General features: G+C 39.3%; 1 protein-coding gene across 1 annotated transcript in view; it reads left to right on the forward strand.

Annotated features, from left to right (window-relative positions):
• CTNNAL1 (catenin alpha-like 1) overlaps positions 1 to 16,905 on the forward strand; it is a 54,386-nt gene that overhangs the window by 710 nt on the left and 36,771 nt on the right. Inside the window, exon 3 of the mRNA XM_014938438.1 lies at positions 123 to 405. Within this exon, the coding sequence (XP_014793924.1) occupies positions 123 to 405 (283 nt within the window). The remainder of the gene's footprint in view (positions 1 to 122; positions 406 to 16,905) is intronic.

Raw genomic sequence — 16,905 nt, forward strand, 5'->3', positions numbered from 1 at the left:
CACCCCGGGGCCGGGGTCCCGCCAGCCGGCGCGGTGCGGGGGCGGTATCCCGCTGCCAGAGCCGGGGTTCTGTCTGGCGCTGTGTGTGTGTGGGATGCTGCCTTTCCCCCCCCCGCACCGAGAAAAGCTCCGAAGTTCCCCGCAAGGTCGCGGTGCCGTTGCGTAAGGCCCGCGGCACCACCGCGCTGCGGTGCCGGCGGCGGGTTGAGCCCCGGGACGCCGCCGCCGTCGTCCTGGGCGGCGGGGGGGGGGGGCGATGGGCGCTGGGAGGCGGGAAGCGTGAAGTGCGCCGGCCGCCCCAGTGCCCCCCGCCTCCCCGGAGGGTTTTTCCGCATGGGAGAGCTCTCCTTGTCTGGCAGCCGGGCGCCGGGCAGAACGGTCGGCCCCGGGGCGGGGAGGAGGGGGGTTGGCGAAGCTTTGTGTTTTGGCGGTCCGGGCCGAGCCTTGCATTGGTTGGAGCCCTTCTCGCTCCCGAGGGGAGTCCCCGAATTTTAAGAAGTTAAATAATACGCCGACTGTGTCTCGGTGACCTCTTAACGTGTCCCGTACTGTGCTAAATGAGCTTAGGAAAAAAAAAAATAAAAATCAGGCATTCAAGTGGTCTTATAAATAATTATATGCCAGCCGCTTCGATGTTGAGGTTTGTTGTTTGTTTGTTTTTAATCTTTAGTTACAACACTGTCGTTTAATGTACACAATAAAACTTTTATTTTTTGAAAAATCACGTATGAAAACAGCACAGTGTTTGTACTGTATCATTTTTGTACCTAGGACACAATTTATTAAAGTTAGCAAGTCAAACCCTATCTGTCCAAAATCCGTATAACAATGTTTCACCACCATACAAAAGTAACTAGTCCCGATGAGGTCCAGTTTGTATCATCGTAGCCCATCTGGAAACAAACTGTTGTGAGCCTTGTTTTGCGTTTGTACAGCTGGGCTGCAGGAAAGGTTTGTGATGGGTAATTGTGGTTCTATACTTATCATGGTAATTTGTCTTTCTCTGTTTGAAGAACTCCCAGTCAGTTTGAAGAAGCCTGTCGAAGGGATTAAACTACTTGTTCCAAGGCAAAGTAAAATTAAAGTTCAATTAATTTTCGACTCCGGAAACAACTGGGAGAGGTAGAATATGGAGGCCACTTTTAGGAAGCTTAAGAACAAACAGAAAACCCCTCCAGTTGCAAAGGCTGAGTTTAATTGCATACATTAAATTCTTACTTTTAAGAGATTTCTGGGAAGATGTGCACATTCTTATTCCTCTGAAATACTCTTTAAGAACAGTGGTCTTATTTCTCTCTGGATTCATTGCACGTGTAATGTATCATGTATGATTTTTCATTGACCACAGAACCTGTGACACTGTCTTCCAGAGTGCTAAGCACCTTTCACTTCCCCTGTATGCTGTGTAAGGTGTCTGAGCATTTCTGAACGCTCAGAGCTTACTGTTTTCCTGGTAAGGCTGTCCAGATTTCAGATGAGCTTGTTCCCTTGAAGAGTGAGCTCTGAGCTCTGTTCACATTCAGGCTGAAGTTGCTGATGGTATCAGCCCTGGCTCCCTACACTTGCCTGATAAAATGCCCCACTTACTGTACTGGTTTATCAGTTCAGTCTGTACTGTTTCATCTGGATTATTCAGTAGAGGTCTCACTGGCTTGCTTTGTTTAGGTATTTATGCAGAAAGGGTGTTTATAGAGTGCTTAATCAGAATTTGTTTGTTATATTCTGTGTAAGCTATGTATCAGCAGTAATGCTTTTGGCTTTGTTTTTCTGCTTGTACGAAGTAAGTTTGCAAAGGGGTTTGTTCTTGCTGTAAAGTTAACTTCACAGTTTACCCTTTTGTTAAAAGCTGAGAAGCGCCATGTGATACTTGCATACTACTGAAAAAAGTAGTCACTGTTGCTACTGCTTTTCACTACTTATTTTAAGCAAAGAGGAAACAAAAGGTGCCCTGTCTGACAAACTCACTTTCAGTCTGTCTCGTGGAGCTAAATCTATTTTCTTTAAGCAAGAAGAAACCCAACCAATCAAACGAAAAACCCTCTGTGTTGGTTCTTATTTAGATTCATGTACTGTGTAGTACAGCATCTTAACTGATGCGTAACACTATAAATGTGTGTTTGGCCACTTGCTCTTACTCAGCAAACGTTAGAGTTGTTTTTGTTTGGTTTTCTTAATTTCATTTTGCAGCTTAATTTTTCTTATAAACTATATAGTATCAGAATGTATTTGCTGCCAGCGGTGGTATAAGATTCCCATTTTTCCAGCAGGAGAAATTACCCTTAGAGTCATTATGAGATATGTTTATTAATTAATTTGTTTTTAAAACTTACTGTTTGTAGAGTTGAACTAGGTCTTAATTTTCTCTAGATCTATTCGGACCCTGATGTGGCCTTTTTCTAGTAGTGCCACAAATGACAAGACAGCAGATTCTAGCCTCAGTATTAAGCATATTTGCTAACACTTGTTTTTCACTGTCTATGTTATCTGTACTGTGAATAAAGCCATTCTGCAAAGTATGTGGCATGCAGTTCAGATAATACGGCTTTTGGTGTCAAACCCCACAATTTTCTTCAGAATAAATACAATTTTATTTTTTTTGATAGGTGTTTTTAGTTCGGTATTCCACACGTAAATAGTACAGCATTCTTTAAAATCTAGACATCTCCTTCACTCCTGCTACCCATTTCCAGTCTAATTATGTTGGGTTTTATTTTTTTATGGAAAGTTTTTGGCAACATAAGTCAGGAAGGGTGTTTAAAGTGGCCAGTGCTGACTCATTTAATAACAAGTCATTTAAACAGCTGAGGAAAGGCAAAGACGGGGAAAAAAGCACTTTCCAGGATGTGGCTCCACCAGCGACTTCCTCAGCTGCCATTATGTACCTGTTTGCTAGTCCAGCAGCAGTTGGGTATCTTCACAGCTGTAGGAGTCTGTCTGCCTGGATCTGTAGTAAAGAAGCACTCTGAGAAATTGCAGAATAGTTTTTTGTCAACCTTCATTGTTAGGCACTTGAGAAAAGTTCACCAAGAGGGAACTTTGAGCTCTGTCTGCGTATGTTCCTGAAAGAACAAAGTCAGTTTTCATAGTTGAAGGTGACCTATCCTCCAACATCCTGAGTGCAGACTTGTGGGATTACAGCTCACAGTGCAACCTTCAGAAACCCCATTTTTTCCTAAGCACTTCAGAGAATGATTTTGTGCCCACAGGTTACTGAACGTGTTTTTCCAACTTTCTTGTTACAGGAGATCCTGTCAGAGGTTTTGAAATGGGCTTGACCTATATAGTCAAAATAAAAGCTTAAATAACTACAAAAAGCCCATGATACCAATGTTTCTGAATTTTGTTATTGCCAGTCTTAGATTCTGAGTAAGTTTAACAGTGGTACATGCCTTGAGGTAGATAAAACAAACCTCTTCTTTACTATGATATTGTTTCCTTATGTTCTCTGAAGCTAGCTAAAATAATTTCTACTTCAGTAAAGGTTCTATAGTTATGTAACATTATGTAATGTTCTGCTAGTATTCTGTTTTTTCCAGAAGTCTTTGGAGTTAAAATCCAAAGAGGAACCAACAGCCAATGTTTTCCCATTTATGAGAACAACACACTGATGTAGTTTTCAGACTGAAAGTATGACTTTAGAATAGCCATACTAGATCAAGCTAGAGCTCTGTGTATAATCAGTGACCTTTCCTCTGTTTGGGTTTGTTTGGTTGTTTTTTTTGGTCAATTACCAGCAGTGTCCCTCAGGTACTGATATAGGGACCAATATTATTTAACATCTTTATTAATGATCTGAAAGTTGGGATGATGGGTCAGCATGTTCAACAGACATGTGAACTTCCCTAGAGCAAGTTGGGGAGTGTCTGATACGCTGGAGGACAGAGCTGCTAGACAGAGGGACAGGCTGGAAGCATCATCTGTCAGGAAATGCGTGAGGTCCAACAAAGGCAGTAATACCAAGTTCTGCATTTACGCCAGGGTAACACCAGACAACAGTACAGGCTGGGATCAGTGCCTTCAGAGAACCTTTGCAGGGAAAGACACAATGGTCCCAATGAACAGAGAGTTGAACAGGAATCAGCAATGCTGGCCAGCTGCATGCTGGATTGTTAGCAGAAGCGTAACCAGCAGGCTGCAGAAACAGGTCTTTCCTTCTGGTTGGTGCTTGTGAGACAGCATCTGGAGTACCATGTCCAGCTGGGGGCTCCTTGGTACGAGGGAAAATGTCGACATGGTAAAGCATGTGACATAAAGGGGGAGGCTGAAGGAAGTGGATTTGTCCCATCTTGAGAAGAGGGGCATAATGGTCAACTAGGACCTAGCTTCCATACAGGAAGCTAGGATCTGTATCACTTTAATCTGCAGTAATTTTTCATCTCGCCAACGGCAGAGTTTACTGTGGTCTACAGCTACCCACTTAATGGGCAGGTGTGGAGAAGACAGAGATAGGCTGATCCAGATGTGTATAGTGATAGGACAGGAAGCAATGGACAGAAGCTGGAGCATGGGAAGGTCTGTTGAGATATAAGAAAAGGCCTTTTCCTATGTAAGGGTAGTCAAACACTGGATGAGGTGTGCAGAGCACCTACAGATTGTGCAGTTTTGGAGATGTTCAGAACTGATTAGATGAGGCCCTGAGTAACACGCTCCAACTGGACCTGGTTTGAGCAGGGGGCTGGACTGCATAACCCTGGAAGTCCCTTTTGTCATAAAGAAGTCTGGTTTTCTTCATGGAGGTACATATTGTAATGAAAAGATCTTGCTGCTGAGGAGTAATGGTCATCTAGGACCTAGATTTCATATAGGAAGCTAGAAAGGTGCTTGCCCATCTGTATCACTTTAATCTGCAGTAATTTTTTTTGTCTGACGCTTTGTTGCCTGGTCAGTGTTGCAACCTGTTTCTGCGGTTCTATAGTCAGATCTTATCTTTACTGTCCTGAATAACTTAGGATCACCAGCAAATTTTCATCATTTTATTACTTGCTTATCTCCTCTTTCTTTATGATTATGTAGAATAATCCATGACCCAGCTCAGGTTTCTGTGAAACTCCATTGGTCATGTCCTTCTATTAAAATAAGAAATCATTTACTTCCTACTTTCCTTCATCTTCCTTCTCATCTCTCTGTCTCTTAATTAGTTAATTATTCATACAAAGGGCCTTCTTTTATTTTTTTCAGATACTTGCTTGGTGTCCTTTGAAATCTTTGGTATGGACTTTGTTTCCTAGGTTTCTTTCAGCAGAGTGCCTCCTTATCAATGTAACCAGTCATCTTTACAGAGAATTGTGGTTGTTTTGTGAGGCAGGAATTCCTTTAACAAACACCATGTTGAGTCTTTGCAAGTATGCTGTATTTATTTCTGTATCCATTACTTCTGTTCTTCCTAAGTTTTTGTATTGATTTGCCACGTGTAAATGTCAGGCAACCTCCATACCTCAGTTGTCAATCTAGTTGATATAATCTGTTGCATCTTTGAGTCCCTTGAAATCCTAGTGAATAACATCTAATGTTGGCAAGCTTTTCTGGTCCATTTTGTCTAATGTTTTCCATAGCCTTTTCTGCAGTCACGTTCATTCCACACAGATTATCTGAGTACATCCCATAGATACACTCTGGAGTAGGGATAGCTTCACTTTCTTTTGTAGTCGAGCAGAAATATATATAGCTGCTTTGCTCTGTTCTTATTTTCTGTCAAAGAGATGGGACAAAGCTGTGTCAAGGAAGTCGCTGAGTATATGAGAGTTGTAACTGCTGAAGAAATGGACTGTAATCACTGGTAAGTTACTGTATGTTTAGTGGAACTGATGTTATTCTCCGTGGAACTGAACAGGCACATTCTGTCAAAGAGAGAGAAGTGTAAAACTGTAGCCATGGAGATCAATATGCTACTGTTCTGTGACACCGGTCTTTGAATTTCATCTGTAGGCTAACGGTGTCTTTGGGGAAGCTGTTTTTTCGTTTTGTTGGCTTAGAAGCCAGTAGGTTGCTCATGTTATATCTAGCAGCAGCAGAGCTCCAAACAGCAACTCTCATTCAGTTCTTCAATATACTTGTAGGTGTGGACATTACTGTGGCTCCTTACTGAAGGGTATTTCCACTGGATGTAGTAAAGGAGCTTCGTAAGACTTAATTTTTTGAGCATGTATGCATGTGTATCGCCAACACTGGCCAAACCTATGTAAGAGGTTTATATGTGATAAGTGACATACAAACATGTGATGTCTTTCAATGAACATTCATTTCTTCTAAACTTAATAGCCCCAAAACTAGTGTTTTGGGGAATTATTCAGCCATGGACTTGTCCTAATGTTTTTGTGTTTTGGTTTGGTTTTTTTTCTAACAGCTTTAAAGCAGAGACTCCTCTATTAATAGCACTATTAGATTTCTAACTTGATATCCCTAGCTTTTTCTTCTTGGAAGTCTACAAAAACCCCAAATGTTATCCCTGTGGTTTTTTTATCCACATCACGCATCAATCTTGTATATAAGCTGATGTTTGAATGTCTGTAGCCGTAGTATTGTATTCCAGTACAGGTTTGTTACATACTTACTTTTGAACTTTTTGCAAATCAAATGCGTTCTCTCTTTCTCCCTTAGTTAGTAAATTGAAGTGTCTCATCCACTCTCTTATTCCCCTCCTGAACTTCAGCATTCAGTCCAAGCTCTCATCCATTTCAACTTATTTGCATTTCCATGCAGCAGATGCAGTGAGAGATTTGTTCCAGCAAGTCCCTTGGCTGCCTTGTTTCACTAGGCATTTTTTGGTACCTCTAGGTTTTTCCCTTCCCACCTCCAGGGTGCTAAAGGCTGTTCTTGATCCAGTATGGTGCCAGGGTACGTGCTTTGCCCTTTATGGCTGTATTTGGAGGATGGGAAAGTTTCTTTTTGGAAAAAGTAGGGTAATCCATGTTTATCTTAAACTCATTTCTTTCTTCAGTGCGTCTGAGGGGGGAAAAAAAATAAATCTGAGTGCACCCCTTTTAAAATGCTTCTTGGGTATTAGTCTTTGTCATTTAGTACTTTAGAAATTCTGGTAACTTGCAATTTTTGAGAAGCTGTTTCTTCCCTTTTCTAGCATTTTCTTCTTTGTGAATTAATTTGGTACTCACTTTAGACTTGAGACTTGGCACTACTGTTGAGTAATAAAATTATGAATTACAGCGTAGAGGCTTGCGTTGTAACTTGTACCGAGTAAAGCAAACCTCCTGCTAAACTCTTTCTAGTTTACATCCTGTACCGCAGAGAAGCTGTGCTGTGGATGCAGTCATACGCATTAACTCTGCTGTTGAGTCTGGAAGCATATGGTATGCTGCCTGTGTACAGAATTGCATCTCATTAGTTTCAATTAGTCACTAACTCACTGACTCTTCTTCTTTTGGTTCCACACAGGTATTGTAGGTTAAGTTGTGAGCTTGTGTTTTGTATTACAAATCTTCTACTCAATACAAATTCTTTTTCTGAAAAATGAAGCTTGCAGCAGCTCAACTGTTACCTGCCTTACACTAGGCTCTCTGTGCGCCTGAAGGAGCTTGATTCTTTCTCTTTGATTTATGTGGGAAAGTTAATTTTAGGAGATTGTCATCTGGCTGTAGATAATGTGATTACTTCAGTCACAGTATCAGTTGTATCTCTGTGCTGATGTGGTTGCAGGTTTCCCTTTACTGAGGCTAGTTTTTAATTGACAGCTATTTAGTCATTGAAGCTAGGTTGTTATGAAACAGTGAAAGGGAAATAGCTAATCATTTACAGTTGTGATTTTTAAGGTATGCTGGGGAGCACGGGGAGTACCTTAGAATATTGTAAATAGGTAAGTGACATTTTTTTGTTATATTAAAAATTAACAATGTTAACATCACTAATGATATTCTGCTTTACAAAAAAAGATTGCACTTGAACATTTTATGACATGTGTGATAGCACTACCATGAAAGAGCTGTGATTTCAGGGTGATTTTTTTTTTTTTTTTCTGTGAACTCTTGGATGGTGAAATTGGCTTTGAGTTAAGCTTGGCTCCTGCTTTATAATGTTCAGTACATTAGTCTTTGATGTGATAAATGAGTCAGAGTAACATTTCAAGTAGCTGAAGTAAGATGCCTCTTACTGACATAGCTGAAAATCAATTGCTCTTTTTCAATGGAATCTTATCTTTCAAATTTATGAGATCTGATTAATGGCTTTTCTATAGATTAAACAAATTTTTGTAGTTCTCCAGCAGAATGAGTATTAAATCAAAACTGCCTCACAGTGATCCTGCACAAAAAGAATTAGAGCAGCTTTCTTGCTACTCAGCATTGTTAACAGATGGTTTTAGACAGATTAGGTAGGGAAATCCTCAAAGGATGAGTTAAGAATTAATGATTGCAAATATGATGATAGTTTGGTAAAACTCCTGTATGGTACTATGAGCCTATGGCTTTCTGCATGGGTTTATTTTATGTTTATTAATTCATTGACAAAGCATAACCCTTGCTAGAAAGACCCATAAATGACAGTTTTTACTCACTGAGTTGTATTGCATTCCATTAATAGCCTTGTTTAAAACTAGTGGGTTTGAATAAGTAGTGATACAGACTCTAGTGCCAACTTGCAACTGTTTATTCTAGATACTGAATGGGATGATTTCTTGGTTTTATACATAAAAGGAATTCTCAAATGGTAAGATAACTCCTAAACACAAGTTACAAAAATAATATATGAACAAATTCTAAGGTTCTTTCAGATGTATATGGACAAATATTATGCAGTTGCTTTTTGTCTTAGAGAAACATTGACTTTTTGTGTTATGCAGAATGAATATAATCACTTATAACCACACAAATCATATACTTTCAAATAACAGTACAGTTGTACTGTTGTAACTTAAAGTTGTAAACATTTGGTTTGGGGGTGTTGGGGTGTGGGTTTTTATTATTCACAGGTGTCAAAATTTTTTAGAAGGGTAATATTGTCCAAAGTTGCAGGTGCTTAACATGTAGGAGTTAGACCAATGTATGGAATTTTTCCCTTTTAATTTTCAAATATTCTGTATTGTATCTCCATGCTACCTTTAAATAGTCTTGAATTTTCCAGCTGAATGAGTTTTTGTTGCTGTTGAGCTTTTCAAGGAAGCAATCAGAAGAATATACAGGCTCTTTGCCTTAAGATTCCTGGATTATGTGAAGTTTCGGGTTTTTGTTTGTTTGTTTTACGCTCCTCTAGGTGGATAGGAGTTGGATTTGCATAGCCTTTTCCAGAGCACACTGTACTTCTCTGTTAATCCCTGGGGCAATTATGTGCTTTCAAGATGAAATGCCAGGTGTTGCTCTGAATTGAAGTGGTATGTCAAAATGCTGCTGAGGAAGCCTTCTCTAAAAAAGGCCGGAGGAACCCTCCTGTCTGCAACACACAGTGCAAGATGGATTGAATGGTTGGTATTCGTGCCAGTGAAGTTGCCCATTAATGGGACTAACAAGCAACTTTTTTTTTTTTTTTTTTTTTTTTTCCCTATTTTAACTAGTTGGAATTGTTTTCTCCAAGCAGTTCTGTCATTTTGAAAATGATAGCTTCTGACACTTCTCTAAAGTTAATTGAGAACTAGCGAACTGGGTGGAAACTAATTCAGATTGAAAACCTGGTTATCTGTAGTCTGGCCCAAACAATTTTTTTTTTTTTTTTTTTTTTTTTGCCCATCAGAGCCAGTCTCAATTTGAATAGAAGAAAGTGTGGTCCCTGTTACATCCTTTATAACAATGGCTGAATTTTTAGTTCCACAACAGTGGCTTTTTATTCAATAAGCAGCTCAGAGCTGGCTCAGGCATTGTTTGCACAAGCAGTAGGTTAGGTACGTTAAAAAGGCAAGTTAGGGAGGAAAGCCACAATAATTATTTGCCAGTCGGTCTCCGGTTTTGGGGTTATCTGAGCATGCTGGTAAATTGAGTTATTTCTGAGACTTGCATCTCTTTGGTGCTGAAAACATGTCTGCATTTGTTTTGACCACATCTGAAAGTACACTTTTAACAATGAACTTCCCCCTGAGTTGGTTTTGTTTACTTAGGCTTGCTCATGCCCAGGATTTCTAGATTCAGAATGAAAAAGAGTAATAACTTTGTTTATGAAGTCTGCCCACTTGGGTAAGAAGATTCTGAATTGGAGGGCAACAGGAGGGGAGGAAAATGTAGTGGCTTGTACACCCCTAAAACCAATTATTGGGTCTATTAGCTTATGTTCACTTTTTCTAGTAAGGTAATTGTGCATCTCAGCAAACTTCAAGACAGTATTTTAAGTTAGTAAGCCAATTCACAATGAAAAGTGCAGTAATGGCCATTTTATTATTGGATGCATTTTATGATAGGTAAATGCATATTTTCTGATGTTCAGTATACTTGTTGATGCATGTATCATATAATCAAAAGAGGTTAAATTGGACTTTACATTTGAAAAACTGTTTTTGCCAACTTGTGTCAAGTTACTCAAAGGTATGAACTTCGATCTGTAAACTTGCATATATCTTTTCAAAAAGAGGAAGATGGTAGAATTTGAATTGTCTGAAAATGAAGATCTTTATCATCTTCACTCATTTCTGTAGGAATTCTGAAGACATCTTTTGGAGAGGGGTGGTGAGGGAAGATAGGGCAATCCTCTGACTTGTTAGGTATGTAACAATCAGAGTAAACAAGTTAGCTTTGATTAGTGGTCAAGCCTCACTGAGTATTCTCCAGTGATCCTTCTCCCTCTCTCTTTCCTGTGTGGAAAAAAGAAGGAAGGATGGCAGGAGTGCCAGTGCGTTTTTGTGTACTTTTCTGCTTTGTATCTGCAGATCACTGGTGGTCTCTGATTTTAAGGAGTCTATGGAAAAGTGAACATTGAAAAGCAAGCATATTTCTTCTCTACAATAGTGCTACTTTAGTAACATTATTAAAGCAATTCAAACCTCTGCATAATGTCTAAGAGTCCACTGGTTGCAAGAATCGGCCAGCTGTGTTCATTCCTTTTTTTTTGTTTTGTTTTGTTTTGTTTCTCTGGAGTTCCTTTTCACAACAAAAAAAAAAGCTGGAAATAATTTCATCTTACTGAAAAAAAAATTCTGAAGTTTCCAGAGTTTTCATTACCCACACTGGAGGAAATAAATTGGTGTTATCAAAGTACTACATCTCAATTGAACAAGTTCATCTGTATCACATTTTGGATAATCATTTTCTCGATGGTGTTTGGTTTGGATCTTGACTTTTAAAGGGCCCTTGGTTTTCTAGGAATGCTTTCAGCACAAAGAAATGGTATTCACTACTATAGTAAAGTCTGCTGTGAGTTGAATCCTTTCTTTTGATCTCTTAACAATTCCAAGAATGTGTAACAAGTACATAGCAATGGTACTGTTAATCTGAGGTGTGTATTCGAATTTGAAGTTGTGTACTCTTGTCTTCCCTGGCAAACTTTACAAAGAGGTCTGAAGTAGTTTTTGAAGCCTAGATCTGAAGGAGGTGAAGAGGACTGTTTTCACGCCTTCCAAATAATATTTTCTACCCGTTGAAGCTATTGTGCTTGTGAGAGGTGCACAATCAAATGTTGTGGTGTTTTAAAATGAAATGTACGATTTACAGTTAACCAAAAAATCTGGTTATAACTGCAATATAACTAGTGTCTCATTTGCTTGTTTTATTCTTATGCTCTTTTCTAGGCAACCATGTTTGCATACTGTAGGAGATAAGATATGAGGTTAGGTATACCAATGATCTGATCTGGTAGGGCTATTCTTGTGTTGCTTGTCAGCTTCTACTTGTCCCTGCAGGTCCTGAATTGTACCTTCTTCCTTTTCAGAGGTGGCTTATCAGCTTGTTAGATGCTATATGTGAAAGATTGCCTGAGGCTCCTCTAAGCATGTTAGCATTTGCTGGCAGATAAGTGAACCAGCGAACAGGTTGTTAAAGTAGTTTATTTCATTTGCTTCCCTGAAGGCTTTTGTGAAAGATGTGTACAAAAACAATGAGAAGATGCTTTTAAAAAGCTTTCAGGTAAAGACACAACTAAACAGTCTCAAATGTAATAGAACTCAGCCATCTTGGACATGCAGTGTATTTGTACTGACCGTCTCGACACCAGTACATAGGCAGTATGAGGAAAATACATAAATAAGGGGTACCAGAATCATAACACTTCTCGGAAGCTGTTCTTTTACAGATCAAGGTCCTGAATGATGCATTGGGATCTGCAAGTTCTGCAAGAGGGGGTTGGCTTCCCGTTTTGAATAGTAACGTGTAGAGAAACTGTTCTGGTTCAAGTGGGCATAAAGCAGAGGCAGCTCTTTCAAATAACTTCCAGGATAAGTAGAATACGAATTCTTACCGTTAACTGGCACATTAGTAGTTAATGCATTTTCATTTAATTTTGGTTGATTTTCCATTAACTTTCAAAGTTGAGTTTCTAAAAGTTTATTTGTGGGATATTCCTTCAAAAGAAAACTAAATAGAAAGATAAGGCTCTCCAATTCTAAGAATCTGCATGTTAGCCAGACTTATAAAAAATATTTTAGTTCTTGAAATAGTAGAAAATGTTTAGTAAGACTTTCATTAATGCCTGGACAGGCATCTAATCTTAATAGACATTGGATTTCTAGGACAGTGAAGCAGGTAGTCCTTGTTCACTTCTCAGGATCTCTGAGTCTTTTGTGATGAGAAGTCTATGTGACAGTTGTGCTTGTAGCCCTTACAGACTGGATGTCAAATGCCAGCTGCTGCTTCTGTGCTCTCTCACATGTGTGCCTGTGTTCTGCAGCAGATGTGGGTGTTGGAACAGCATGTGCTGCTCTCTGCCTAAATGAGTCTGAAGACCTATTTGTCCTTTAGTACTACACAAGACCTAATGAGAGACTGTACCTAAAATGCAGAATTAGAAGTTCCTTCCTGCCCCCAAGCTCAAGATGAACTAATAAAAGTATGAGCAGTGTAGGAAAGGCTTTTTTGACCCAAGTTTTTTAAATGTCTTAACAAATGCAACTGAATTTACTTTACAGCACACTTCTAATATAGGGATTTTGTGGCTTCTTCCCTAGAATGTATTGCTATTGCATTTTTCTTAGCAAAGGGTTTTCATTCCTGGTATTACATTTTTTCAGAAAGAAATTTTCTACCATTATGAAATTAATGGAAAGTAGAAAGCAGACAATACACAAAATGGAAGAGGAGCTGTTACTCCAAGGATGCTACAGGACTATAGCTAATTCTCATTGCATAGAGAAAACGTCTTGACTGTTTTTTTCTAGCAGGAAAATTGATTAGTGTGAGGCAATAACAAATACTGCTCTTGAGAGTCTAAATCATCCTATGTAAAATGCGGGTATTTACCCTACCTTTCCCCTCCTGGCTATCTTCCAACATGGCTTCTCACTTTAACTTGTGTTTGTAAGAGTGGCTGTGAAATAGCTATGTTTCCTCTGGTTTTATTTATAGTTGTCTATAAATACATTCTGAAACCCAATCTCTTAAGTATCACTTAATTCTGTCATGCAAGACTTAATTACACTGATAATAAATAGACATTAGAATATTTTTAGCTAAGCATGCTGCCATGATGCTTCCTGTGCATGATGCATATAACGACTTAAATGTCAGTATCTGAAGGCCCTCAAAAAGCTCTGAAAACAGATGCTCGAAAACTGCCACAACTGAGCTTCTTTCCTTAAATATGAAGTACAACTTGATACATTATGGCTATATGTGTTCGTTTCAGTAAAGCCTTTGGGAAAAGGCTTTTTTTGTGGGTCTGGTCACAAGAAGTGACAAAAAATTGTAACTGACAATTCCTTGAGACTGCACACTCCTTAAACTGATTGTCTCCAATCTCTGATACGCATTCCATGGAAGAGCCCACATTAAGTAGAGCATGAATACCATCAAAAGGGCTGTTTCCTTTCGAGGACCTGATCAGTCAATCCTCAAGTAAACATCATGTAACATATTTCTCTTGTTCAAAGAGACTTGCAGGTAGTCTTTTCAGCTGTTAACTCCTGCCCAAACACCATAAATGTTAGTGACTGGGTGATATGCGGTCCAAATAGAACAGATTAAATATTTGGAGGTGTTAAGCTTAAAGGAGAGCTTAGATAATGTTCTTGGAGTCACAGGAATTTCCTACTTCTTAAAAAACAAACAAACAAACAAACAAAACCCCAAACTCTAAAGAAACAGCAGTCATAGTTTTTGTCTGGTTGCAACTTGGTGGGCTGCAGGGAAAAAGCAATTCTTTGTAATCTGAAATATCCTTAAATGCTCAAGTTTTCACTAATTCAGTTTTGACAGGCTCTTAGGGTATTTTTGGAGGAAGGTGGTAGCTAACTGGGGAGAAAATTCTCTGTTAGGTTTCCTGTGGGTCTTTGCTTTTCTACATTTAACTTGTCCAATTTTATGTCTTTGTTTTAAATATTGTTTGAAAGTCAGCAGCAAAACCTGCTTAGTTTTTATTTTAGAAGCCTAGCTTATTGGCCTTTTAATGCTTATTGCATAATTTGTATCCTGAAGCAAATGGTATTATATGCGTCTCCCCAACACCCCTCCGGTCGTACTGCTTAGAAATTTTTATTTTTCATACCATGGTCTGAACGATTAAATAATCTTTGTGCCTCTTATTAGTATCACGGTTTCCTTCAGTTTGTCACTTAGCATACAAGTGAAATTCCTCACCTCGCTGAGTTAAGATCTTGTTTGCTCTGTTTTTAACCCTAATTGTTCATTACAAGTTTGATTAAGTCTTGAAAAGAATCCGAAACTGCGGCTGCTATTACCTCTGCTTTTTCATAACTTTAAGTGAAGGCTGTATCTGAGTATATTTGTCATTCTTAACACTTCGTGAAGGAAAGAGAAAGATATTTCTCAGAGTTCTACATTCTCCTTGTCGGCACAGCAATGTTTTCTGCAGGTGGCAGGTTGTGAGAAGCCTGTCTGTATCTGAAGAACTTTCCTCATGCCTTTGACTTTATTAAGCATTTTACATTTGGTGTATGTCTAACTCACTAAAGATGCTTTTTCTGTTAGCTGATATAAATTTCATATCTTCCCTCTTTATCATGACTTACCTGGTGATTGTCTCAATCCAGGTGCAGGACCTTGCATTTGGCCTTGCTGAACTTCATGAGGTTGAGATGACATTGGTGAAGTCATAAGATTAGATGACACTGGTGATGAACATGCCAAAACAGCTGCTGATTCTTGCACCACCTTATGTGGGGGGTATAGGGAGTGTCTTTTTCTGCAAAACTGCTGATACTCTCTGAAGAGAGTGCTAAAGAAGTGGTAGAACTGTAAACTTCACCCATGTCTCAAATGAAAATGTTTCTGAAAGTGTTTTGTAAGACTTTATTAAAGCAATTTAAGCTGTGACTTCTTTGTGATTTTTTTATCATTTGCATGCCTCTACAGTAACATATGGGATTAAAATGCCATTGATGATTTGTAAGAGACCATGGGATTCCTTTCACTCTGCAGTGTTAGGTGCACATGCATTTTTGTCAGGATTACAGGGGACGTGTTTAAACTTCTACTGGTATAAAATGCCGTGGGAGGTAAACTTGCAGCCAGGATGTCCATCCAACTTGTATTCTATTTGTCTTAGGCCAATGTTACTCTCTATGTTTTTGAGAAGTCAATAATGGTATGAATGTAATATTAGCCCTTTGTTTGCATAGCGTTAGGCTGCTGTTTGCTTAAAAATCAGTGGAGGAAACAAATTTGTGACCTTCTATCAAATTGATTTTTTTCAGTGTTTGATCTAATGCTTTCTGTAGGCTTGCTGCCCATGACCAGTCAAGAATTCACCAGCAGGGATTGTTAGATTAGCTGCTGTCAGGTGTTTGATAGTTTGGTATACCTGAAGCATCTACAATGCAAGGATTCAGGAGAGCTGTGTATTGAGCTGGTTTTAATAGCCATTTGATATTAATCTGAATTTCCGCTGAAGTGATGGTAATCTCTAGGATGAACCCGAAGGTGTACAGATGTTTGCTTAGTTTACTCTTTAATGGGACTCTATGTTCCTCCTAAGATGGTATTTTCATTGGATGGGCATCGGAGACTCACAGGCTTTTGGGGCTGAAGTTTGGTGAACTGGGGGACTCTTACATGGACAGATTTGTTGTACAAATTATAGAAAGCGGCCTGCCTTTAGAGCTTGGGGCTTAGGTACAAGTTGGAGAAGTAGGACATACATATGAGGGCAGCAGGCAGATGATGCATTTCTCTAGTGATGTTTTGTACCAAAATATTCTTCCTTTATCATAGCAGTTCTTTGGTAGGGCAGCACTGTTTATTGGGATAATTCTTAGCTTTTTCTGGCTTTTTTTTTTGTGCAAAATGCTCTATGAAATATTGACATTTTTTGTTGTGGACAGCTTAATACTGCAAACTTGACTAAGCCAGCTCGTCACATTCAAAGCCAGCCCCAGTAAGGTGTTAAAAAACACCACTATTTATTTTTTTCCCCCAGAAATGTGACTCAGTGATATCTGAAGGGGTGAGCCTTGGGCACTGATCAAATTACAAAGCAGTTGTACACTTCTACTACACTGCTTCCTGCTCCATGCTTGGATCTGGTGTGAGCATTACAGGTACAGCCTCTATGCACTTGTCCTACTGGAGGCTTGACTGGTAGGAGAAAAATATGAATGAATGTTAATTTATGTTTGAGGAATGGACAAAAATGTCTGTGATTAAGATGATGCAGCTGAGGTGTTCAAACACTTCAGGGGTTCATGTAGGTCTGAGATTCTCTCAGCAGACATCTTTGAGCCGCTGGGGATGGGGTTTACAGTGAAGTTCTCTGGCCATTTTAAACCATGCTCCTGCTGAAAGCAGCACTTCTGCCCATCCTTTGCTCTCCAGTCTATCCCATTTCTCTTTTGCCACCAAAAGTATTCACACAGCTGTACAGTGAACTGGACCG

This window comes from Calidris pugnax, unplaced genomic scaffold, assembly GCF_001431845.1.
Source record: "Calidris pugnax isolate Ruff unplaced genomic scaffold, ASM143184v1 scaffold13, whole genome shotgun sequence".
In the NCBI taxonomy this organism is placed as follows: domain Eukaryota; kingdom Metazoa; phylum Chordata; class Aves; order Charadriiformes; family Scolopacidae; genus Calidris; species Calidris pugnax.